This window comes from Xenopus laevis, chromosome 9_10S, assembly GCF_017654675.1.
Source record: "Xenopus laevis strain J_2021 chromosome 9_10S, Xenopus_laevis_v10.1, whole genome shotgun sequence".
NCBI classification, from domain to species: Eukaryota; Metazoa; Chordata; class Amphibia; order Anura; family Pipidae; genus Xenopus; species Xenopus laevis.
Genome location: NC_054388.1, coordinates 42,895,295 through 42,919,793, shown reverse-complemented (window position 1 = coordinate 42,919,793; position 24,499 = coordinate 42,895,295). Strand labels below are relative to the sequence as shown.

The 24,499-nt window shown below is 41.3% G+C and overlaps 1 protein-coding gene across 2 annotated transcripts in view; it reads right to left on the bottom strand.

Moving 5' to 3' along the window:
* Window positions 1-24,499, bottom strand: part of dnah9.S (dynein, axonemal, heavy chain 9 S homeolog) — an 89,095-nt gene that overhangs the window by 16,824 nt on the left and 47,772 nt on the right. For both annotated transcript variants that reach the window (XM_018238559.2, XM_018238560.2), the window contains exons 37-60: window positions 23,654-23,828; window positions 21,811-21,984; window positions 21,122-21,329; window positions 20,240-20,405; window positions 19,993-20,095; window positions 19,653-19,892; window positions 16,653-16,814; window positions 15,955-16,151; window positions 15,133-15,295; window positions 14,400-14,523; window positions 14,048-14,190; window positions 10,910-11,071; window positions 10,547-10,780; window positions 8,957-9,217; window positions 8,444-8,869; window positions 8,208-8,327; window positions 7,585-7,773; window positions 4,625-4,860; window positions 4,407-4,529; window positions 3,485-3,689; window positions 1,729-1,893; window positions 1,208-1,348; window positions 867-1,037; window positions 329-451 (exon numbers count right to left, since the gene is read on the bottom strand). In XM_018238559.2, the coding sequence (XP_018094048.1) occupies window positions 329-451; window positions 867-1,037; window positions 1,208-1,348; window positions 1,729-1,893; window positions 3,485-3,689; window positions 4,407-4,529; window positions 4,625-4,860; window positions 7,585-7,773; window positions 8,208-8,327; window positions 8,444-8,869; window positions 8,957-9,217; window positions 10,547-10,780; window positions 10,910-11,071; window positions 14,048-14,190; window positions 14,400-14,523; window positions 15,133-15,295; window positions 15,955-16,151; window positions 16,653-16,814; window positions 19,653-19,892; window positions 19,993-20,095; window positions 20,240-20,405; window positions 21,122-21,329; window positions 21,811-21,984; window positions 23,654-23,828 (4,411 nt within the window). The remainder of the gene's footprint in view (window positions 1-328; window positions 452-866; window positions 1,038-1,207; window positions 1,349-1,728; window positions 1,894-3,484; window positions 3,690-4,406; window positions 4,530-4,624; window positions 4,861-7,584; window positions 7,774-8,207; window positions 8,328-8,443; window positions 8,870-8,956; window positions 9,218-10,546; window positions 10,781-10,909; window positions 11,072-14,047; window positions 14,191-14,399; window positions 14,524-15,132; window positions 15,296-15,954; window positions 16,152-16,652; window positions 16,815-19,652; window positions 19,893-19,992; window positions 20,096-20,239; window positions 20,406-21,121; window positions 21,330-21,810; window positions 21,985-23,653; window positions 23,829-24,499) is intronic.

The following is a 24,499-nucleotide window of genomic DNA, read 5'->3' as shown; positions in this document are numbered from 1 at the left end:
TTTGTCTATATATTGCAATATATTTAAGCTGGCCAACTACGTCAATTAAATTCTAGCAATACAGTATCTGTTTCATATCTCTTCGTGTGCTACGTTATTAGTCTGATCTCATGGAGTTTAGGAGTGGGTAGATCAAATGTGCCAGCAACTAGAGAAACCAAACTCAGTAGGGGAAGAAAGCGTAAGAATGACACAGAACTCCTCTGAACACAAAGTAGGGTGGCAGTAATAGCCAGTTACAGGGAATCGGACAAATACGTTCTTTTATCTCTTGTTTTGTTCTCAGTTTTAAAGATAAAACAAATATGTACTAAGCTTGTCTGCTTACCTTAATTCCACCCCAGGACAGGTTGGAAAGGAAATCAACTGGACTTGTAAGGCCAGGCTGTGCTGGGTAGCGCAGGAGAAAGTCTAACTCCGTTGGGTTGATCTCCTTGCTCATCAGGAGTATCTGAAAATACAGAGATAGAGGGTGATTCTCTGTTCATAGTACCCTACTAGTGCCCTAGACCAAGCCTAGGGGGCATCACATGCTTTCCAAGGAATGGTCAAAAGGTCCACATCCCTTTCCCTCTCATCTGATTTCAGCCATAGTGGATTTTCTAAAAGTTTTGCAGCTTACTAAAACTAAATAAATCTGGAGAAACTCCTTAATCACAGTGATAACTATTTCCCTATACATGTCACTAGTGCTTATGAATTGGGTGGTGCAGGAAGTAAAAAATGGCTGATAAAAAAATCTCATAACTTTCACATTGAAAAGCACAACAGCTTGCAAAGAGGCCAGATAACCAGGCTACAACCAATGATTTAATTTAACTTTAATTCGCTCCTAAGCGATTTGAATTTGGCTCTGGTTGTGTCACCTGGAAAGCTAGCTGTGCAATGTAGGTTAACTTGTCGCACTCAAACAGCCCCCTGGTGGTGTACTGGTAGACAGAGAAAGTGATGCTGTCAATCAGATTGGTCACTCTCTGCTTCAACACCTCGTCTGTTGGTGCCTTCTGGACTGCTTGCTGAAACACCACACTGAACGCCTGCAGGGGCAAAAGAGGCACCTTGTAAACTTGATATACGGTGGCAAGGAGCGAATGCAGAAAACACAAGTGAAGCAGGGGGGAATGTAGGAATGTGACCAAATATAGACACAAAACTATTAACTTGGAACAACCGGGTCATTGAAACATCAAATTAAAACAGCACTAACCTTCAGTGAGAACTGGTACATGGGGTGGATTTTATTGAGGTCGTTCATAATAAAATATAGGAGTGAGGCTCGGGCAGCAGCAGGGCGATAATGTTCTCTGGCCTCATTAATTTTTGTTTCAGTCACTTTGGCTTCTTGGACCTACAAGAAATAAATGAATAAATAAATACAAACAGAGAACATGGGAATGCCTATGCGGGTATCAGGGGCACTCCTGGGCACTCCTGGCCCCTCCGCCGCCTGAGGCAGCAGCAGTTGCTGCCGCCCCCCCCATGTGCGCTTACATTTTTGCGCCTGAGGGGGTCCAGGGGGTATACGAGGGTGGCAGAGAGGGCCAAATTTCCGGTTTGGAAAATGGAAATTCAGCTCTTAAAGTACCAGGAGCGTCATTTTTGCTACCCCTGGTACCTAGTGGGGCATTGCCACCTGAGGCGACAGCCTCAATTCGCCTCATTGGCGCAGCGCCCCTGGCGATGAGTTAAGGGAACATTCAGAACATATTGTTTTTTTTTAATGCTTACCTTCTCTTCAATCTCAGCTGCAGTCTTCTTAGTGATCTCAAGATTCTCCACAAGGGCTGTGTCTCCTAGGAAATTTCCAGAGGCAGAAGAGAGGCGAGAGAGCAAGTTGTCTTCTAAGGTCTTTAATGTTATCTTGAACCCATTCTGTTGTTTGGTCAGGTTAGACTGGAAAGGAACCAAAAGGAGGTATGTTATCTTAACTATGTACTGGTGGTCCAATCCCAGGCCCTCTGCTTTGTCAGCAGCTACAATTTTAAGGGTTTAAGGAGTGGGAACACAAGGATGGCTTTGAGGTACTCATATGTTCTAACTGCACTTGATTAGCAAAAGATTAGTTAACTGAAAACGTTCTGTTCTGTAACCCATAACAACCAACCAGCAGTGGGTTTTTTTCATAACCTTCTAAGTTTGCAGAATTGAGAAAGTTAAATCAATTATGATGTACAGTTCTTTCTTGATACAAGACATTAGCTGCACTTAATATTCAGGAAATACAGTCCCTAGCTCTGTGCTTTTCAGCAACTTCTTGCCCTTTAAGGCTGAATAAGCTCAGATAACAGAAAGACAATGGAAAGGGAAAGAAGAGACTTGCTGCTTTCTATCAAAACAATAGTTCCCGCGAATGCATTCTTAATCATAACATCTTCATTGCTGACTGAAGTCTCATCCTTTTGCACATCTTTGAATTGAATTCCAAAAACAATGTCAGGAATAATACTCATTTATTATCAGTACTTGGGCTCACCGCTGAGTACCCGATTAGCGCCGGATAAGGACATTTTTCTCACAAAAGAAAATTAAGCTGACACAACAGCCTATGATTCGATTCAAATAGAACTGTCTTGGGAAACATTTTAATCTCAGAGAAAGAAATACATTTACTAAATTAATTATACCAGTTCTGTTACATTGTTTCATTTCTACTGCTGAAATATGGCACCATACTTCTTAATTGTGTTGGGTCTAGGCAAAAACAAAAAGTTTCCTATTTGTTACCCTTATCCACAGGGCTGGGCCAAGCCGGCTGGGTGCCCTAGGCAATACGACCGCCCTCCCCACTCCCCCGCGCATGTGTGTGCACCCCAGATGAACCGCAACTTGCGCATGCGCAGGATGGGGAGAGAGTGGGGAAAGAAGGGGGGCGTGAGGGAGGGGATGCAGAGGAGGAGAGCGATGCAGGGGAGGAGAGCAATGGAGGGGAGGAGAGCAATGGAGGAAAACCGACGGAGGGGAAAGGTTTAGAGCGACAGAGGGGAGGGGAAGAGTGCGACAGAGGGGAAGGAGGCAGAGCGACAGAAGGCAGGGGAAGGGTGGAGAGAGCGACAGAGGGGAAGGGGACAGAGCGACAGAGATGAGGGGAAGGGGAGAGAGCGGCAGAGGGGAAGGGGGCAGAGCGACAGAGGGGAGAGAGCGGTGGAGGGTGAGAAACCAAAGAGAGCTGTGATAACAGACTAGGGGTAGGCAGAAGACAGTTTAAGAGATACCTGCCCAGCACCCCCCTGTTGTTGCGCCCTAGGCAGGTGCCTCCCTAGTTCAGACCCTGCTTATCCATGTCCAAGACATTAGCTCATTTTGGGCCATAAACAAGTCACTGCCATTAGTACACTTTGGGCCTTGGAGGGACTGACCCATAAACACATCACTGCCATTAGTACACTCTGGGCTTAAGAGAGACTGACTCATAAACATGTCATTGCCATTAGTACATGACTGACCCATAAATGCATTCCTGCCATTGGTCACCACATTGCATTACCTTAAGTTCCTCTAAATCGGGCCTTTCCATGCTCACAACAGCCGCCAGTAACTGATCTTCTAACCCATAACGAGTGACGGTGAAGTTGATCAGGGTGCATTGTGCCTGCATCTCAGGCTGATAATGGGGATTGGCCAGCTTAGTGTGCAGAATGAGGCGGAAGTTGGGGCTGTATTCGCATTCCTTGTCCCCAATCTTTATGTATCTGAAACAGAGATACCCAAGGTTCAGCCCAGCAGGTACTAGGTGTATTTATCCCAGAAACACTAGAGCTGTAGGTTAAATCCTTGTTTGTGAGACAGGGCCTTCTCGTTATTTTGGTGACTCTTTAGCAAATCGACACCATTAAATTAACAGCTTTTCCCATAATGAGAAAAACTTCAAATGACTCATGTGGCAGATTTTCCTATTTCATGCATCTCCCCTTCAATACGTAGCAGTTCTGCCTCATCGATGTGGTGCCCAGGAGAATCCAGTGAATTGATAAAGCCGGAGCGGTGAGCGATAAAATGTATTAGTAGCGTGACAAGCTCCTTGTGACATTCTGCAAACTTACTGGCATCTGCATTAAAACTGTGAGATTGTTCCCATGTGTATGAAACGTGTCAAAAGTGTCAATTAATATGTAGAGCCGGGGTGGGGGCCAGATAGCAGAATTCCTATACTGTTATTTTAGTGTGAAATACAAAAAGTCTAATGTGTGGTAGGGTGAGTATATTTAGTAATTATGTATCAAAAAGTATTCGTCATAGGTGCTCAAAGTATATTTAACTGTGTCATTTGATTGACAAGACCCTCCTAGAAGAGTTACAGTCACCTACTGTTTTCACAGGATACATCATGAGAAATGTATTTGTATATAGAATTTGTCATATCCTCTGTGCTAAAGATGAGGGTCCTCACAATTTTATTATAATCTTACCTTCCTTTTTTGATGGTTTCTCTGCCGAGCAGTGGCCCAAGAACAGGATCTAAACTCTCTTCAATGTTCTCAACCAGAACCACCTCTCCACCAGCCAAGGCCCTTTCCAGGGTGTCCAAGTATCTATAGAAGAAAAATGGAAGTGAGAAGATATCTCATGAGAGGAACTTTAAGGCGGATGCTAACACAGTGATTGAGATATCAAACTTAATGATTACCCTCTCTGCCCAATTCTGATTACTCGAAGGTCTTCTCCATATTTGTTTTTAATCCACTTGATTCCTTGCAACTGGGGGTCCACCATCAGCGGCCATCTTTCACAGCTGGTTAGTATTGTGGCATTCTCTGTAGACATTCGGTCAGCAGGGAGCCCTTCATTTTGCCAAGCTGCAATATCAGCATCATCTGACAGCATAGTTAAGGGGTCCAAGGATGGGGTAACTGGAATGGGAACCTTGAAGCAAACAAAAGAAGTTAACTGATTTTGATGTTCCCAGAGAAGTCAATGTTTCATCAAAAGCAGAGTGAATTCATGAAGATGGGGACAAGCTTAAACTCGTTTAATTGAGGTCAGTAAGTAAGCACTATAGCATCAATGGACCTAATGCATTTCAGAAATCTCAGCACTTTATCATAGCTTCATCATAAGATTTGTATAAATGTTTTTTGCTCTTCAAGCCCAGCCAGAAATTCAGTTCTAACAATCTCACACGAATTGACCCATGGGGCAAATAGACCTTCACCTCACCCAACCTGGCCCTCAGTCTGCCTACCCTACCCAGACACTGTTGCTGGGCAACCACTGGCCTATTGAAACCACACCAGTGAGTTATTTATCATGGCCCAGGATAGACACAGACAGCTGAAGATCCTCTAGATGTTGGAGCATTTCAACAACAAAGTTGTATCCAACATAATTTGGTGGTTTCTGACCCCTGGATGAAGGATCAATGTGAGGTTTCACCCTTGGACATAGTGTATCAGTTCTGCAGGGGTATTAGAAACTGACTTTTAAATAATCCATTAAGTATGAGTTTATAGCTGATTGTGTTGTAAAGGGATATCAGAACAAGTCTATGGTGAATCCGATTACATATTTGTGTCATTCTGGATTACATCTGATCCAATCTGCAGTCATCATGTATTTTTAACAGGATACTATTAGGATCATGAATAATAAACCCATTAGTGGGGTGGACTGGAATTAGCCACTACTGAGATACAAACGTGTTCATGTCCATCTCCCTGGCAGAGAAGGAGCCACACGGAGTCTCAGCTCTAATGTTAGATTTGATTAATATACTGCAGCACGTCCTCCCACAGAGACGCACTTAAATGTTTGACCTCCTCTGTTTCTTCTATTCCTTTTGCGCATAATCAACAAATAAGCCAAGATAAACAAGGAAAAGGCATGCGAGAAGGCTGCATGGAGATCTGCTGTGAGAACAGCTCTGTCCCAGCATGGCCCTTGGAAACATATTATTCCTGTCGCCTGCTGCCTTCTTATGCCTCTATGAGAAAAATCAGTTCAGTCAAACGCACCTTCGCAAAAGCAATGGGTATTTTTTGCTTCATGCCTTCAGCTTCAAGTTCCAAATAACTTTTCATTACAAAATAGATCTGAAGAACTTGAAGCAGCAAAGGAAAATAAATCTCTATATGCCAGTTTACTCTCATAAGAGGCTGACTGTGACAAGCCACTGTTGTAGATACAGTGGGATTATGGATGTGAACCTGCTGCAAGAATATAAACTACAACTCCATCATCCCTTATACTCTATGAGTGATACTCAAAAGAGTTCTCTGTATAACTCAGCCTGCAGCCTTGTGCCTTAATATGGTCACAGAACCCCTCAGTGACTTCTAATATCCTATTCATTTACAGTAGGGATAAATTATCCCTTATACTACATGAGTGATACTCAGAGTTGCCTGTATAACTCAGCCTGCAGCCATGCATCTTTATTAAGACAAGAATTTGCATATTTTGTTTTTACTCACTGCCCAACACATATTAATAATGCACTAACCCCTCTGAGATGATACAGGTATGGGACCTGCTATGCAGAATGCTTGGGACCTTTCTGGATAACAGATCTTTCTGCAATTTGGATCTTCATACCTTAAGTCTGCTAGAGTATCAGATAAACATTGAATAAACTTTCAATGAGGCAATAAAGCACCCCGGCTACTTTGCTTTCACTTAAAGGAAACCTCTGACAAGGCCACAAGATTTTGTCTTATTTCACCAGTGTTTATAACACAGAGGGTTCCATTCACTAAACAATAAACTGACATGAAAACCTATTGCGAATGAAATGATGTAGACTTTCTTTTTTCATCCTTTCAAATAAACAAGCATCAACTGGATCAAATTGGCCGGCTGAGATGCCAACTTCCCAAACGATGAGACCAGGTCAGCATTATTTAACATGGTAACCCATCTGATTCATTGTGGTCAGTTTGTTTGCCCCAGAAAGTGAGTGGAGCGGATCGTTTGGGATATGAGCACACACTGGTGTTAGACTGGTTTGCTCTGATCAACATGCTTTAAAAAAAAAAACCTCACACGCCAATGACAGGCCTCAAAAGATTGAATTTGTCAAATATGGCCTAAAAAATTGGACGGAATTGCATAATGGGCTGCCAAAACAACCCTCCAAAGCTAAACATGGATAAGTGATTAGCTATGTTGAAAATTATCAAACTGCCTGAGAATATCCCACTCTACAACCACAAATGTCAATGAATTTATTAAAATATCCGGATAGTAAAAAAGTGTGAACGAAAAAAGCAAAGAATGTTGCGATAAAAAGTACGAATACCTTGAAAACCTCTAATTTGAGTATTTTGGACAATTATTAGTGAAAAAAATCCGAAAGCCTCTAAAAGTCTGATTTGATTAAAAATATGATCGGCATAGCTTCCATTGACTGCTGTAGCACCTCGACAACTTTTACTCTGCAAAGTTTAAAAGGTATTTTTTCACTGAATAAATTTCAAATGTTTAGAGCTTTTAAGAAATATAGGACAACCACACATTTTTCAAGATTCATGGAAAAAAATCGCTATTTGTTTGTTAATAAATGGGCCCCCTGGCTAACCCCAAGGCCAAAGCTAGGGAAGACTTTTCTGCCACCCAAAGAATGTGGATTGGTGACCACTAATGGGTCCTTACCTTAAGCTCCCCTAGGTAAGGCTTCCACATCCTATCCATGAGATCTTGTCTGTACTTTCTGGTGAAGTAGCCCAGGTAGGAGACAAATGCCGTGATCAATAGAACGTCTCCACATAACGTGCTCTCCTGCAGCTTGAAGTTCCGGACCGCTTCTGCCCATCTTACATTTTCAGAGGCAAGACCCCCAACCTATATATATTGAAAAAGAAGCAAAGAAGTGTCCATCATTGCCATGAGTTTAATATTAATTGAGTCTTACACAGGTCATGGTGCAGTAATTTGTTATACATGAATTTACATCATAAGGACCTCCCATGATTCACATATTGCACTGTATGCGCAAACTCCATCTTGTTGTGTTGACACAACTTTCTACAATGCCCCTGGTGACACTGCCGCCATTACTCTGTGCAGCATAATATATTTACATATTAATAATGTGACATAGGTCTCAGAGAATTTAAGGGTAGCTCAAGTCATGCTCTCTGGGTACTATTTTCTTCATAATTTGGTACCACTTGCAACATAGTTGGGAGTTGCAGCCTGTTGAGAAGCACCATAAAACATACCAAATAAAAATGACTAGTTTATTCTAATGAAAATTCCTACTTGATGTCACTTACCAGGCGGTTGGCAAGGGAGATGGTGAGGGCGGTGGCTTCTGCTTCTTGCTGACACTTTAATTTATCAGCTGTAGCCTTCTCAAACTTTGCCGTTAGCTTGGCCAGATTCTCATTCAGGTGCTTGTAAAGAGATAAGGAAAACCGAGAAAATTAGCTGTATAAAAACTGCTGGTATGTCAGTTCTAACAAACAACGTGCATTTTTGGTGCTAGTTGCCCTTTAGTTGCAACACTTACAGCAATCTTGGCTTTGATGCTGGACAGTTTCTCCTCAGCAGCAGCCAACTCTGCGTTGGCTTTGTTAAGGGCCTGCCGTTTGGGCTCCACCTCACAGTATACTTCAAAGAACTTCACAATGTTGACAACCCAAGAGCAGAGCCCAGCAGCCGCCAATGATTTGGAGGCAATGAATTCTGGGTTGAACTCTGGGTCCTGCAGGTATGGTTGAATAGATTTAATGCAGTTTTCATGGATGCTCTCCTTCTTGAAGTTTATCAAAGAGTCCAGGAAGCTGTCCACCTTGCCCATGACAACCCTTGCAGCCTTCCAGCTCCTGTCTTTGGGAACCTTGCCTCCTGGTGCAGTAAGGACAATCACAGCTGCAGTTACATTGGTTACAGCTGGAGGTGGGGCCCCAAATGACTTCAACTCTGTCAGATTAGTCTGAAAAGAAAGATACCCTTTAATACATTTTAACACCAATATATGTGAAAGAGTTAAACTACGATAGTAGAGGCCTACCACCCATACCTTATTAAGTGTGTTCAGAGCCTCCTGGGCTGCAGCCAGTGCTGGTTCAGCCTTAGCCAAATCTTCCTCACAGTCCCTCTGCTTCCGTCCCACCTCCTCTGCAATCACCGCCACCTTCTTCTCCTCCTCGTCTGCTATAGCTTTCTCCTTGCTCACTTTCTCGGTCTCCACCCCCACTACTTGGATGAGTTTATCAGCATCATCATTCTTCTGTTTGAGTTCTACCTCTTGGGCTGCCAGCTTGGCTTTTAGATCATCCACCTTTTGAGAGAAAAAAGACAGACAGTACAGTTAAATATTTACTTAGGAAGAGAAAAACATTTTCAAATGTTGAGAGATGATTATATAAGAATTTCATGAAAGTTACTTGGATCTCAGATCTCAGATTCTGAAGCTTTAACAGAAACACAAACCAACTGGACCTACAGTATTATGTTTGTTTGTGGCCTTTTGGAGAAAAACCATTGTACTTTGTAATAGATATTACTGATTTGAGGCAAGAAACATTTACTCTCCTGACTCTCCTGCCCAAGTTAAGTATATCAAAGATATTTTTAACTCTCACTGATATCTAAGTGCCTTTCAGCTATTCCCTTCCCACTGTTCAGTAAGGGCTCCCCCTTCCAACTTGGTCCACACACCATAAACCAGTCCTTTGTTTGACCCACAACAAGGCCAGTCTTAAATGGCTCCTTCTCCCTGTTGATCGCTACATCTTTATTGAACCCACCTCACAAATAGCCCAATATATGTACCTCTACTAATGCCAACTGTAACTACTGTATATAGAAGTGCAAAATGCAGATTTTAACACAACTACCTTTAATGAGTAGCCTCAATGTGCATAACAACTGCTTTTTTTTCCTGCAATTGCAGTAATAACTGACTCCCATAAGTAATATCTCACCTCTTATACACCTCTTCGAGATTGCATGTACATACTGTGGTGATATAGGAATATAAGATGGAACCAGTTACATTTGTAAGGCTGTTTCAGTTAATAAGAGAGTACCAAGAACAAAGCTGTTTGTGCTTACACCCCCAAAATGTTCTTTACAAAGCCATCTCATAGTATCATTTCATTTTCAGCTATGGGTTCTGTTACACAATGTTATTTCCACAAGGGGAAGAGGAAGTCTATAGTCAGAAATTAGTAATTACGTCTAAAAACATTTCTGCTGGTGTCGGAAATCTTTGAGTAAACTCAAGGGAAATCCAGGGAAGAGGTTTTGGCTGGCGGAGAAAGAAAGAGTGACCCAGCCACATAATAGCTTTGTTCTGTGCACATGTAGGAAACAGAGATTTATGGAGTGGGAAGCCAAATGGGATTGACCCTACTGTTTCACAGGATTGTTAAACAATTATATAAAATGGATGTTTGTTTGGAGAAACAGCCTCGTGGATATAATAGACTTGTTCTTTGTTTATTTGATTTTTCTGTTCTTTACTTTTCTTAAATGATTCTTTCTTTATTTCCCTCTTCTTATTTTGTAAAGTAAGAAATCTCTTTACTGTTCGTGCTCTGCTTAAAGGGACCCCTTCTCATCTCTTTAAATGATACTATTTCACTGTATGTATAGTCTAGCTTACCTGAGCAGAGGTGCTGTTAAGCTTCTGCAAACCATTCTCCAGGCGCTCCATCTTAGCTGAGAGTTCCTTGCCTTTCTTATACAGCAGGTTCTGGTACAGCTTAATCTGTTCCAGGAATGACTTTGGAGTGGTATAGTTGTACCGGCGCTCATTAGTAAGGTAGCTTTTAGACATCTCGTTAACACTTGTGTGGACATAGGCCATGAACTTGCTTATGGATGGTTTCACAGTTGACTAGGTTAAGAGTAAAATCGATAGACATTAGTGTCATAGTTGAACTTATACAGAATCACATTCCTCTTTTGCTTATTGCTTAGTATGACTCAAAGCAGCATTACAGAAGAGCTTGAGTTAGGACCTCACCTCTATATTCTCAGTCTCCTGAAGAAATCTAAGACTGACGGACTCCAAGGCTTCTTGTGGCCACTCATGGAACCAGTCTATGGCTGTACAATTGACCACTGCAGGGAACTTTCTGCTTCGGACCCGAAGTTTGTTCCCAACTGGGGAGAAGCAAAGAGCAATCTGCAGAAACACCACGACCCAGAAGAGTAGTGATTATTAAAAATAAAGTGAATGGTCTAGATAAAACAGTAGTCAACCCCCATTTACCACCTTCTTATAGATGTAGGGTAGGTGACTACAATGTGCACCTATACATATCATTTTACTTTGATTTCATTATTGTCTTTCTATTATCCCATCTTTTTAAAAATGGGCGTTGGTTAGGGCAGTCTCTCTCTATTAAAAGCCACATAAGCAGGTGGTGGGGGAGGATATAGCCCACAGGTTGAAACCAAGATTCAGGAGACATTTACTCCAAGTAATGCAGAGAGGTAAAAGACCTTTTATATTATGACCAGAGGTAAACAAGTTAGGGACCACCATGTGGGGTTTACCTTGACGTGGTATGGTGGCTTATCTATTTTATGATCATAACTTTGTAACAAAAAACCCTGTTTTTTTTAAAATACATGCACTTGCATATTTATTGAATTACTCAGACAGGGGGCCAGTGAATGTGCATTGATTAATTGGCCAGATCAGTAGCACTTCCATTGTATATAAGCATATTATAATTTAGCCTTAGGAGTTCACCCACAACCCCCTTTTATTGTAGGTGACTACAAAGCAAACTGATTTTGAGACTAAATTTTACCATACACTAATAGATCTGTCCGTTTGGCAAGGCTGCCCAAGTAGCAGGCTGTTCCCAGTCAGGCACCCTTCTGCTGGTCCAAATCAGGCTAATCCAATAGTTTCCCCCATGCATTACAACCAAATCATAATATGAGCCTATGCAGATCCATTAGTCAAGGACTGTATAAACATAATCTGACACGTGAGCTAACCTGCCCAAGAGATATCTGCCAAGTATTTGGACAGATACAGGTTGGGCTGATCAGGGCTGGAAATAAAATAATTCTACCTCCCTCTCTCAAGTTGAACCTCACTTCCACTGCTTTGGTCTGTGCCCTAGGGGGGCATAGCACTCTGGTGTATGACTAGTTTTAAAGGTAAATTCAGCTTGAAATGAAATATTATGCCGACAGCCGCATTCTAAGACTAAACAGGTTAAATATTTAATGGCAGATGGGCCTCTGTTCCATGTGTTTCAGCTAAATACAGTGCCTTGATAATAACAACGCCCTCAGTTCATACTTAAAGGAATTTTAATTCAACCTCCTCCACGAGCTTTGGGCTTCCCCAGTTTATTTTCGTGTTTCTCTACAATTGAGTGTGTGAGACCAAGCAAACATTTCTGCAATCACATATCTAGGAATCCCTTCTGGGAGGGGATATTTTGCCAAGATGAATGGCCCTAATCACTGCTTGATTCTTTTCCTTCTCCTGGAGAGACATTGCGTTGGTGTGATTACAGTTGGAGATGGGGCTTTTGAAGACTGTATTGACTTCGCAATTACTGTATATGTGAGTTGTGTCTTTTTAAACTTGTTTGCACAGAGCAGCCAACATCTGCTTGCCCCCCTTATCTTATTATAGGGTGAGTCCTCCCCATGCCATGCCCATTACCATATATTATATTAATCCATCTGCTAACATTCACAGATAAAGAACACAATGAAATTGGTGCAACAGTGAATGGGAAATATTCACTTCTAGTTCGGATAAAATTGCCTGTTCTCTTTTTATTCAGCTCCTTTCTTATTCAACCTTTGTTCTAAAGTACAAACCAGCACATGGCTAGTATATTGGTTGGCTATTGACATAAGCAAATGTTAATAAAGGCTTGGGGAGGCTATGCCTCTCTAAACCGGTACAAACAAGTTTCCTACACACATAGTACAGATGTATTATACAAGGAATTGGCACTGTATTTATCTTGCCATATGTACTAAGTTATTATGCATGAGTTGGCACTGTATCCTGCCATGTTTACTGGGTTATTATACATAGAGTTGGCACTGTATCTATCCTGCCATGTGTACTGGGTTATTATACATGGGATTGGCACTGTATTTATCCTGCCATGTGTTCTGGGGTATTATACACCACAGGTGTCTGTGTGATACAAAACATGTTGTGAGACAAAATAATTGTAGCATAGTTCTGAGGTCTGTGTAGCTCCCTTCATTTCCACTTTTGGATTCATCTGGTCTTAGCAGTGTGACGATGTGGAGGTTAAGCTGTTCTGTAACCATTAGGAACGTGCTGGAATTTTTGTATTATACCTGGAAAAAGCCCTGCGTTTATCCTGCCATGTTTTCTGGGGGCATTATATATGGAATTGGCCCTGGGATATTATTTCACCAAATCAAACTTCAGACAAACATCAGGTAGAAGCCAATTGTAACGGTGACTGTTAGCAGTCAACTAGAAACACGGGCCTCTGTTCTATATGTTTCAGCTAAATACAGTGCTTTGATAATAACAATACCCCCTACAGTTCACACCTAAATTAATCTTTATTCAGCCTCCACCACAAGCTGTGGGCTTCCCCAGTTTATTAGGTTCCGTGTTTTTCTGTACTAATGCAGCAGAGTGTGTCAAACCAAGAAAACATTTCTGCAATCAAACATTTAGGAATCACTTCTGGGAGGGGAGATGTTTTTTTGCCAAGATCAATGGCCCTAATCACAGCTTGGTTCTTTTGCTTCTCCTGGAGAGGCATTGTGTTGATGTGATTACAGTTGGCTTTTGAAGACTGTTTTGACTGTGTAGTTACATGTGAATGGTGCCTTTTTAAACTTCTATTCACTTCTAGTTTGTAAAGAATCATTTGTTCTCTTTTAATACAGCTCCATATCTTATTCAACCTTTGTTTTAACGTACAAACCAGTAACTGGCTTTCTAGGTCTGTGGGTGCTGTATCCATCAGATACCTGTTGGTTCAGTTCCGGTTCACTATTCACAATATTTTACCAAATCAACCTTAAGGCAAACACCAGTTAGAATCCTATTGCAAGTGAGAATGTTAATTATAGGCAAGGGACCATTGTAGAATTAATTGCAATGTGTCTACCAGTCATGTTTACTTACCTTTAACTGCCTTCTAACTCGATCTATAAAAAATTTCCAGCAGTTCTCTCTAGTGTCCATTAGACCTTGGCTCTTAACCTCATTTCTTACACTGCCAATGATATTTTCCACTTCATCGTCGGGAAACAATTCTGGGATTTCTCCTTCAAGGCAAGGGGTGAAAAAAAAGCATGGTCAATAGAAGAATGAAGGGGAAGTGTCAAAGCTGTTAGAATGTATCCATACTGTAGCAGGTGTTATAATATAACCTGGCCCCACCAAATCTACCCTATACACATGTCTCTCCTGCATGCTCCGTGTTCTGGCCCTATTGGATTGGAAACCTCATGGACAGTACATTAGAGGCACTTACCAGAAGCCAACAAATCATTGACAAGAACAAGGAACTTCTCATCTGCCACTTGGGCATCTGTCATTAGGAAAACTGTTCCCACGTTCTTTACTCCAGCTTTTATGTACTGGTTTGCCAGGTCCACCTGGAAATATGAAAAACATTTGAAAACTTTATTAATAATGTAGCCGGTGTGAGTTTTATCTGCACTGGACAGCATGGGACACATAGCATTCCTGCCTATGAATGTTTCTGCATATCCACTTGCACATAATATAATTGATATGAAATCAGTGTTTTTCCCAACAGCCATGAAGCAGCTGTAAGTGCACTCTCTACTTCAGGGAAGGGAAAACCAGTCATATTTTTTCTAGCAACTCATTTAATGCTCCATTCTCTGTTACTAGGTATTGATTTGATCTTCAACACCTGGAATTGATTTAATCTTCAGTACTTTATTGCTAGGAACTGGGTTAATCCTCTACATCTGGAACCAAAATAATCCTGAGTATCTTGATAACTATGAAGTGATTAATTCTTGGTACCTTGTTACTAACAACAGACGTGTTCCTTTTAACTAGAACAAGACTTAGTCTTGGTACCTTGCTTTCAGAAGCAAATATTACCCTTACTATTGTTACTAGACACTGATTTAATCATTGGCTCTGAACTGTTTTAATTAGCATCATTTTACTGCTAAAATCTAATCTTATAGTCAGTACCTTGTTACTAAAACTGATTTAATTCACTGTACCTTGAGATCTGGGATGCCGTAACCTTTCCGTAGGGTGATCTGAAAAACCTCCAAGGAACTTATGAAGGCCGCTAGTCTTGTCAGACTCTGCTTGCCACTTCCCCCTACTCCAACCAACAGTGCGTTCCCACGGGGAGATTCCAGGATACGGTTGATTCGGCAACTGCATTAAGATAAAATGAAAAATGTGTTTAACAAGAGGCTACAATGTAGATTTCTTATGTTTTGCCATCCAATACCAAAGGCTAGATACATACTGACCTGACAGGCCATTGCACCATAAACTCACAGTCCACAGTGTCACGGCCAGAGAGGATAGAACTATATGTAATTAAGTGAGGCTACCAGGGCAGCACTGGTGCATCAATGCATGGTTTTATAAATGGGATACTAGCACATCTAAATTAAATGTGGCACTAGGTACCTAATATTACAGCTCTCTACAGATTTGGTACCACTTTATGCAAAATGTGTTTCTTGTTCTGTAGTGTGTCAGTAGGTGGGACATTCAGTGTTGCATTGGTTTTAAATTGTCATCAGCTCTGATTGGTAGGTGCACCCTCCTATCTCTCAAATATTGAAAAAGAGGAAGTCCCACATCTAGGGCACACTACAGAGACATGCTTGTAGCTGCAAGGACGTGACCCTTGAAGTGTCCTATAGATGTCTTATAGATGTCCTATAGATGTCAATAAGTAGCATCTCAAGAATGGTCATCCCCCCCTCCATGGTTATAAGGTTGCTGCCTTTTAGCTTCAAAAGTGTTTTCCCTGGACACGCCCATGGACCACAACTCTCCAGTGTCAAGTTGCCCAACCGTACATGTGACACATGGCGTCCTCAAAAAGAACCAGGCTCATTGCAGCATTGACTTCATTGTAGTTGTCCAAAGTCTCCACCAGAATTTTATTTAACGACTCCCAAGACTGAATTGGCAAATATTTGGGCTCACCAACCCCGATGGCGAAGTGGCAATACATGTTCATTGTCTTGGTTTGTTCTAACATCTCCTCCATGTCCTAGGAATGCAAGAAGAGACATTTTGTTGAGTTCTCTTAAAGTTCACTTATCTTTAATATATCTTTTATTACAATGTTTGTATTCTGCAACTGTTCAGTCTAAAAGCTGTTCTTCCAAAATATGGCTTTTTGATCGTTCTGCTACTTTTTGTAGTTTTTTTCCTGCTCTCCCCAATGCCTAACAAATGATATATGTTGTTGTTTGACTTACTGTAGATCATGTTAGCAAATTAGATTTAAACTTTGTACTGGGGAATACACTTACCTATGCTGCAATAATTTTATGGTGTCTCATTGTACAATCTATGAGCACACTTAGGGGGGCTGTTCCATCCACACTTAGGTTGTGTTGTACAAAGGAATACTGTGCTCCCATAGTTTTATGGCGTCTCTCAGTACAGGCTATGAGCAAAGAGACTGTTCCTGCTGAATTGTGCTTACTACAGATGAATGTATGATAATGATACATTTAAAATTGCCTCTGCTTCACATGACACTTACGTCGTAAAACTTCTTCACCATTTCTGTTTGTATTTTATCAAATATGTTAAAATCTTTTTCTTCCACCATCTTATCCCGGTAGACGCGATTGGATTCATGGAGATACAGCTTGACCAAATCTTGTGGGACTTTCAGGCACTCAGGGGTAGAGAAGAGAATGCCCTAAAAAAAACACATACGTTTCTGTTTTATTTTCATGGTTGAAACAGAATTTTATTACAAGTCATTTATCAGCTGCATTAATAGTTTTATATACACCGTTGGGCAGAACTACATCTCCTGGCATTACTATATCAACGGGACTGGCAGGGTATTGTGGGAGTATTTTAACAGCAGCTGCACATTAATATTTTGTGTTGCTGCTGACATTATGCCCTACAGTTGCCATCTTTCTCTACTGGCAATATCCTGATCTACTGTCACCATGGTGTCCTACAGTCTCCACCTTACTTTACAGTCACTACATTGCCATAACAGCAGTATCTTGTGCTGCTGTCACCACTAAGGCCTGTTATCTCGAGCATGGCCTACTTACAACCTCTTGTCCTGTTGTCACCATTAAGGCCTACTGTCTCCATTGTTGCCTACTCTCCGTACTACTGTACTAGAAATATCTTACCCTACTGGCACCATTTTATCCTGTCACCATCATGCCTTAGCTTAGAGGACTTTATCATTGTCTTCAACATCTATTGTGTTCTACAGTCTACATCATGGTCTACAAGTTTTGCATACATTTTATCTTTACCTGCCAACAAGCATTGGGTACCACGATGGTGCTACAAAGGGCACTAACAATGGAAACAGTAGGAAGCAACAGTACAGAGCTGTGGCTCCTCTTCTTTATCTGCCAGTGCATTAGCCGACATGGTGCACTACCAGATGAAATTTTCAAACCTGCCTGATACCCAAACCAATCAATGCCCATAGTACATGAATATTAGTCAGGATCAGTGGGCCACCATACACACACACAGACACATATTTGTGGAGTTACACTGCCATATAGCACTTTCTGGAAAAAAAAACAATTTTATTAATATTTTTTTTTCTTTTGCTTTGAAATTTGTGGGTGCAGATTCAAATCCCAGGTCATTTCCATATCTGGAGAGCTCCTTTTGGCACAATCTGCTACTTGCTTTTCACACACTTGTTCCCCTACATTTAATCATTTCAAAGCACTTTTTCATGATCCCACACTTAGGCTTGTTCCCTTAAATTTAATAATTTCAAAGCACTTTTCCATGAAAGCTTAAATTGATGTAAACGCACAAGCTTGAGGCAGAGACGGAGTCAGATTGAACTGTGACAGTGATTAGCTGGAGTTTTTATCAAGGGCTTAATCCTCAATGACACTCGCTGGGGAATGTAGTGATCAGCTCAGAAGGTGAATAGAAATGGGCAGAAGGGTGGAGAGTTTGTTATTCATCTCAGCAAGATGTACCTCTTGCACTGCCCAGAGTGTTGTTGATCCACCCACATGGCTGCTTTGCCTTTTTTAATATCATCACTTCAGCTTACAGTGATTAAATTAATGTTTGGCGAATCTCTGGAAACTTTTGAGCTGCAAACTACCCCATTAACATATTATTTTACACAAAAAAAGGAAAGCTAAAGCCTTGTAGAGTGAGTTTTTGACCAATCCCCCTCCTGCCATTATCTGTCTCTCTGTGTGTTCCTTCCACGCTATATAGGACACATTCATCTTGCCAGGTTAGCATTAGAGCCATAACTGGAGGGCCCACCAGGATAGCTCTTGTCAAAACAGGCTGACAGTTGCCTTCATTACAAATGGGCCTATGTTAATTGTCTTCATTATCACTTGGGCTAAATTCAGTGCCTTAATTAGTGTTGCTAATGAAGAATGAGATGAGTGTGTCCCAGCTTAGAGAGATCAGAGATTTGCAAAAAGACAGCTCACAGAATGGCAGTAAAGAGCCAGGCAAAAAATATCACTTGGTAGAAAGAGATCACGGACGGGCACCCAGAGGCCACTTCAGCAAGTTTCACAGGTGACAGCTGACAATTTGAATTCTTTTTTTTTCAACATTAGAGAGGTCAGTGAGAGATTTGTGAGCAATCACACAGTGGAAGGTCATTATATGATCAGGATCAGATGTTATGCCCTGTGTCTTCCAACAGCTGTGTCACAATGATAAATTGAAGTATAGGTAAATCTAAACTATAATCAGCTAATTATATCATTTTAACAGGGTACCACTGCAAATCTGGGCATGATCAATTCATATATAAGGGCAGAACGTAGTTATGGGACATAGGTCAAACCAGACCTAGTGTGTCCCCATTATTTACTCTAAGAAGATGACCTCTGAGCTTCTACACTATAACTCCTACTACCCCCAATTAACTTTGACAGTGAGGCGGTAGGTGCCATGAGCTGCGCAAAACCCACAAATATATGTTTTAAAATTAATGTATACTGCCGATGAGCTTGGAAAAACAATACTTGTTACTGAAAAGTACAGCTACTGGAGTTGTTGAGCAACCTTAAAGAGAGCACTCTGAGTTATTTGCATTACTTTTCTGTTTAGGTTTAGATCCACTTTAAAGGCAGCAAAACAGGCAATTGACAAAGAGTATAGAAAAAAGGCAGCACATAAAGAACAATGGGGCCTGAAATATGATAACATTCAAGCAGGGCTGTACCGAGCCTGCTGGGGGCGTAAGGCAACCTGGCATGCCACCTTATCCCTCCCCAGCTTGTTCGCACAAATAACTGTACGAAGAAGCAATATCACAAGGGCCCCAGGCTAGGTGACATAAAAGGGACATGCCTACTGCTTCCCCACAAATGCTATCTAGGGTACATGCCTCTTCCCACCCTTGGTTCCGGCCTTGCTACTGGGCTGCCACAGCATGCAGGGAGTTCTGAGAAGGTTTCACCCTTTCCCAAGGCTAATGGGCTCTATAAAGTTTGTGCTGCAGGGTCCACTTAGAATTTGAAATAAAAAGCAGCTTAAGGCATATGTAGCACACTACCTGAAAAATGTTGGACAGGTCCCGCAGGTTGAAGATATAGTGGAACTTGATGGCAGTTGGCAGGAAGGTGGAGGCGACTTTCTGATGGAAGGACAGCGCAAGGTTAATAAGCTGCTGAGACGACTTCTGCAAAGGACCAGAGAAATTGCCCATCTTCAGGTGCTGAGTCAGGATGGTGTTGTATATAGTAGATAATGCATCTACACCAGGGAAGGAGAGGGCAAAGACACAGAAATGTCGCTGTATGGAAATAAATGAATGTACGTCAGATAGATGTAAAGAACTCACATAATATATGGAAGAACAGAGAGTTTATCGTTATTAAGGGATCATTGCTGACCTGCAGCCTAGGGTTTATGGTGAAACTTCCTGCGGTAGGATTCATGCAGGAGACGTACTGTACATTCATGATCTCTTTCATGGAGAGCTTGCTTCTGTCGTACCTTGGAGAATGAAATGTACAGCTTTACTTACAATCAGCATTCTCCATGAGCCACAATACAACACCTAAACTACCAATTATATATATTTACTCTTATCCCCTCCGTAACACCCCCACATTGGTACCAAAACACAACTGGCTTTACCAGTGTCCATAGTCCATGTGCTGGCGAATCAGTGTGTGGGGCTGTACAGTGCCATAAGTATCCACCTCTGGCATATTCATATCATCAATAAAGTAGATGAGTTTTTTCGTCCCCGGGGGTCCATAATTCCTGCCAGATTTCTTTTCCAGGGGCTTCTCCAGAACAGCTGTGGATAGAGCGGAATGAGAGGATGATCTAATGCCCCAGTATAAGTAGTTAACAGGAATTTAAAAAAAAATAGACGTATGTGTGCCAGCTTGTATCGGAGGTCATTAATGCTCTTAAGTTGTCCTCTAAATCAACCTTGCAATTGATCTTTTCTTTTTATTTTGTGTTTTTTATTTTTATGACTTGCTTTTTGTTTTTTCTTTCTGACCTCACAAGCTTTCTAGTTACAAGAAAGTGAAGTAAATAAAACGAGGAGGGGTGAAGCACAAGGGAGAGGGGGGACTGCATTCCGGTAATGTGGGAGGGAAATTTATAGAATAAGCAGCTCATTGGGTTGTTTGTACAGCAGAAAGACGCTGCTTGTCATATTTACTTTGCATAACGTCTCATGAAGAAGTGTTACTTTAACCTCCGCTCCTCTTATCTGCTACAGCTAAGCCCAAAAAGACAAGTATCTATGGGTTCAATAGTAGAGAAAGAACCATTTGTGAATTGACAGCCTTCCTAACTTTGCACTCTCAAAGGGGAACCTAGCCACTCACCCTTTTTATTAAATATATTACATTGGCTTTTAAATAATTATAAATCAGATAAGATCTCTGCTACTGTGACAGAATACTCAGTTATAAAGATAACATAGAGGTCAGCTATAAAGCAAGGCAGGACTACTGCTTAGAATGGGTAGGATAGGTTTAGATAGGGTCTCCACATTACCTTGCAACATGGCCGATGTGGTGTAGTAGTTGAATGGAACGTTCTTTATCATATATTCATCAGAATCCAGGGAAGACAGCTTGTCACCAACTAAAACAGACTTCCCAGTCCCTGCGTTGCCAACCAGCATGACTGGCCGTCGCCTCTCCAATAGTTTATCCATAAAATAACGCACTCTGATGGTTTCAGTAGTGTGCACCAAACAAGCCTATAAATGACAAATAGAACTCTGTTAAACCCAACAGGATTCCTGCAATTCCTCTAAACTAACCCCATGAATGGCTTTAAGAGCACAAACTTAAAGTGAGATCTTGTTTGACCTTATTTATTTCATACAGGACCCCAAGCAAATTAATCATAAGCCCCCAAAATGTCCAGAGGTAACCTGTTTTACCAATTATTGTCTAATATGGGGCCCTGATCTCATTCTGGGCCCCCTGCAGCCATAGGTTCTTCTTCCTCCTGTAGTTTTAATGAATTTGCAATGCATTTTGCGACTATTTCCATGGTTTCATGTATTTTTCCACAAAGCGAAATGGGACAGATTTGCTCATCCCGACTCAGAACAGGACCAGCCCTGCTCAGTTCATAGCTCTTCTGTATATCCAAACAACACAAATGTGGACTCTTTGTTAATCTCTCCACTATTAAACTGCTGTAAGTTACAATTAAGCAAAGGGCATACAAACCTGCAGAGGCATATCAGGATCAAACTCAAATTTTGGGATGAGCTTGGACCAAGGCTCAAACTTCTTGCTCTCTGGGTCAATGTAATAGTCAAACACGGTGCCTTGGGATGGGAATTTGATGGTCTTGAATTCGGTTACCCACCACTTACTGAACTCCACACGGTAGTCTACCAGCTGGGAAGGAGAAGATAGGGAAATCATTAAGAAAAATATGGCAGTGTACTTAACATTTCTGAATGTGATACAGATGATGCAGTCAAATGGTGGATGGTTAATACTAGGCACCAGTTCTGGCTAGCTTTACTAGCGGGGGGCAACCTTACACACAATCCACAAAAAAAGAAAGTAAAAGGGAACCCAAATGGTTAAATCCAGCACTTTGTAAGCCTTCCAGCACTTTTTTTCTCTATCATTCAGCAGACGCTGTGACATTTTCGAGCTTCTTAATATCAATTTAATGGGTTGACGAGGGATTAAACATAAAGCGCAGAATTTAAATGTGTGACCTTAGGCCCATCCACAGGGAATGGAACATTCTTGCTGTATGTTCACAAGTACGAGGGAAGGGAGGGAAAGCTTTTCATTTTCTTTTTTAGCAGCGCAGGTAACGCTTGCACCGTATACACAGCCTATGATTAAATACAATCAGGTTTCTGCAGTGAAACAGGAGAATATGTGCCTTTTCAATTAGGAGGAATAAAGGTTATATAAACCCTTGGGCATTAAAAATAGATCTCCAAGGTGGTGCTCGGTGATACAGGTTAAATTTAAGCACCAGGCAGAAGAAATAATTTCCTCCAGTGCTGGAAAAGGGATTTGGATCTGAAAATTCTAAAATGGTACCACTGATTTCCCAAGGAATAGTCCCATTGTATGGAACTAAGAGTCAGTATTGATCCTAAGCAATATTCCAGATCTCTTTTATAGGTAGGGTTCCAAGCTTTAACTCTCAAGCTACAGTTAAACTACAGATTCCAGCAACTACTGTCCATGATTGTTGGAAGTTGTAGTTTAAATCCATAGTCGATTTAATATGAGCTGGTGGGAGTAAGACATTTACCAGTGGCATTATTGCAAACGCTTAAATTGACTCACAGAGGGTGGAAAACCTGTTCCTGCATATAAGCATAAATTACTAGCCAAAAACATTACTCATTTCATACCCTATTGTACTTCTCAAATACATTTCTTTTCTTGATTTTCCATATTTATACTTACAGTATAAGGGTATAGCTTATTGTGTGGCTTCTCTGTAATTATACATATGGGTAAAAGCTGTCATATTATTTTCCTTAGACAGTACAGTATAACGGTATGGCTTATTTTGTGCCTAGAACATTCCTTCTCTGTATATTTGTATTTATATATATGTGTAGGAGTTGCCTCATTGTTTCCCTTAAACAGTACAGTATGTGGGTATAGCTTATTGTGTGCCCAAAACATTCATTCTCTGTATTTATACATATGGTAGGATGTGCCATATTGTTTCCCTTCGACAGCAATTTATGAGGGTATAGCTTATTGTGTGCCCAGAACATTCCTTTTCTGTTAATATGTATTAAACAAAATTCCACTCATACCATAATTCGATTAAAACCGATAAGGTTCACGTAGGTGTGTCGATTGTATCATATACTATACATATTACCCCATCACTCCACTATAAGACAAAGCATTGTAATGGAGTGCTGGGCGAATGTGTATAATATACTGTATATCTATATACATACAGTATAAGAGGGAACTGTCCTGCTGTTTCCCTTTAGAAGGTTCAGTATGACGGTATAACTAATAAAGAACACTGAACAATACAGGCAACAAGCAAAGAATTAAAGAGCTGCACCTGATCCTGAAACATTGCTCCACCAAAAGCCCAGACTGCGGCAAAAACAAAGTACAGCTCATAAAGCTCCTTGGGACAATCAGGTGGTGTGTTCTCTTTGGTCAGAAGACACTCAAGAAGATAACACAGCATCTGCACCATGCTCTGCTCCGGCACTGGGATGATCTTCTTAAACCTGGAATATCAATGGGAAGAGAAATGCAATCAGCATACAGAATCTTTTTGACCCAAGCTAAATATGTTTAAAGGGCAGTTCACCTTAAAATTAACTAGATAGAGTCTTGGCTAGCCTGGCTCAAATTTAAAATCCTGTCTAGTTTCTGGGGTCACTGAACCTGCAGAACAACGCTGATGAGCATCACTTGGAGAATGTTGTCTGCAGAATTCAGAAGTGAGTAACTCTTCTGACACTTGCTCATGTAAAAGTGTACCTGCAGTGTACCCCCCATACCACAGCTATACCTGAGAATGGTCTGACTGACAAACCCCAAATATCATGTTGGCAGAAGCAGAACATATGCTAGCTTTATAAGGCCACATTGGTTAGGTGAGCAGGACACCTGGGTCCTCTGGGAATTTTCCTGGTTCCCTTTTGGGCCAGACTAACTAACTTCTCAATGATGGTGTTGGTAAGGACTGGTGGAGAGGGCTCTTCATAGCCCAGCGCAGGAGTCCCCAACCTTTTTGTACTGTAAGCAGGCCTGGACTGGCAATCTGTTGGTTCTGGAAAATGCCAGAGCAGCTACTGTAAGGTCCCATAGACAGTCACTATTTAGTGGTCTGGTCAGGGCCTATTTTGACTCCCTGTCCAGACCTGACTGTAAGCCACATTTAAATGTAAATAAG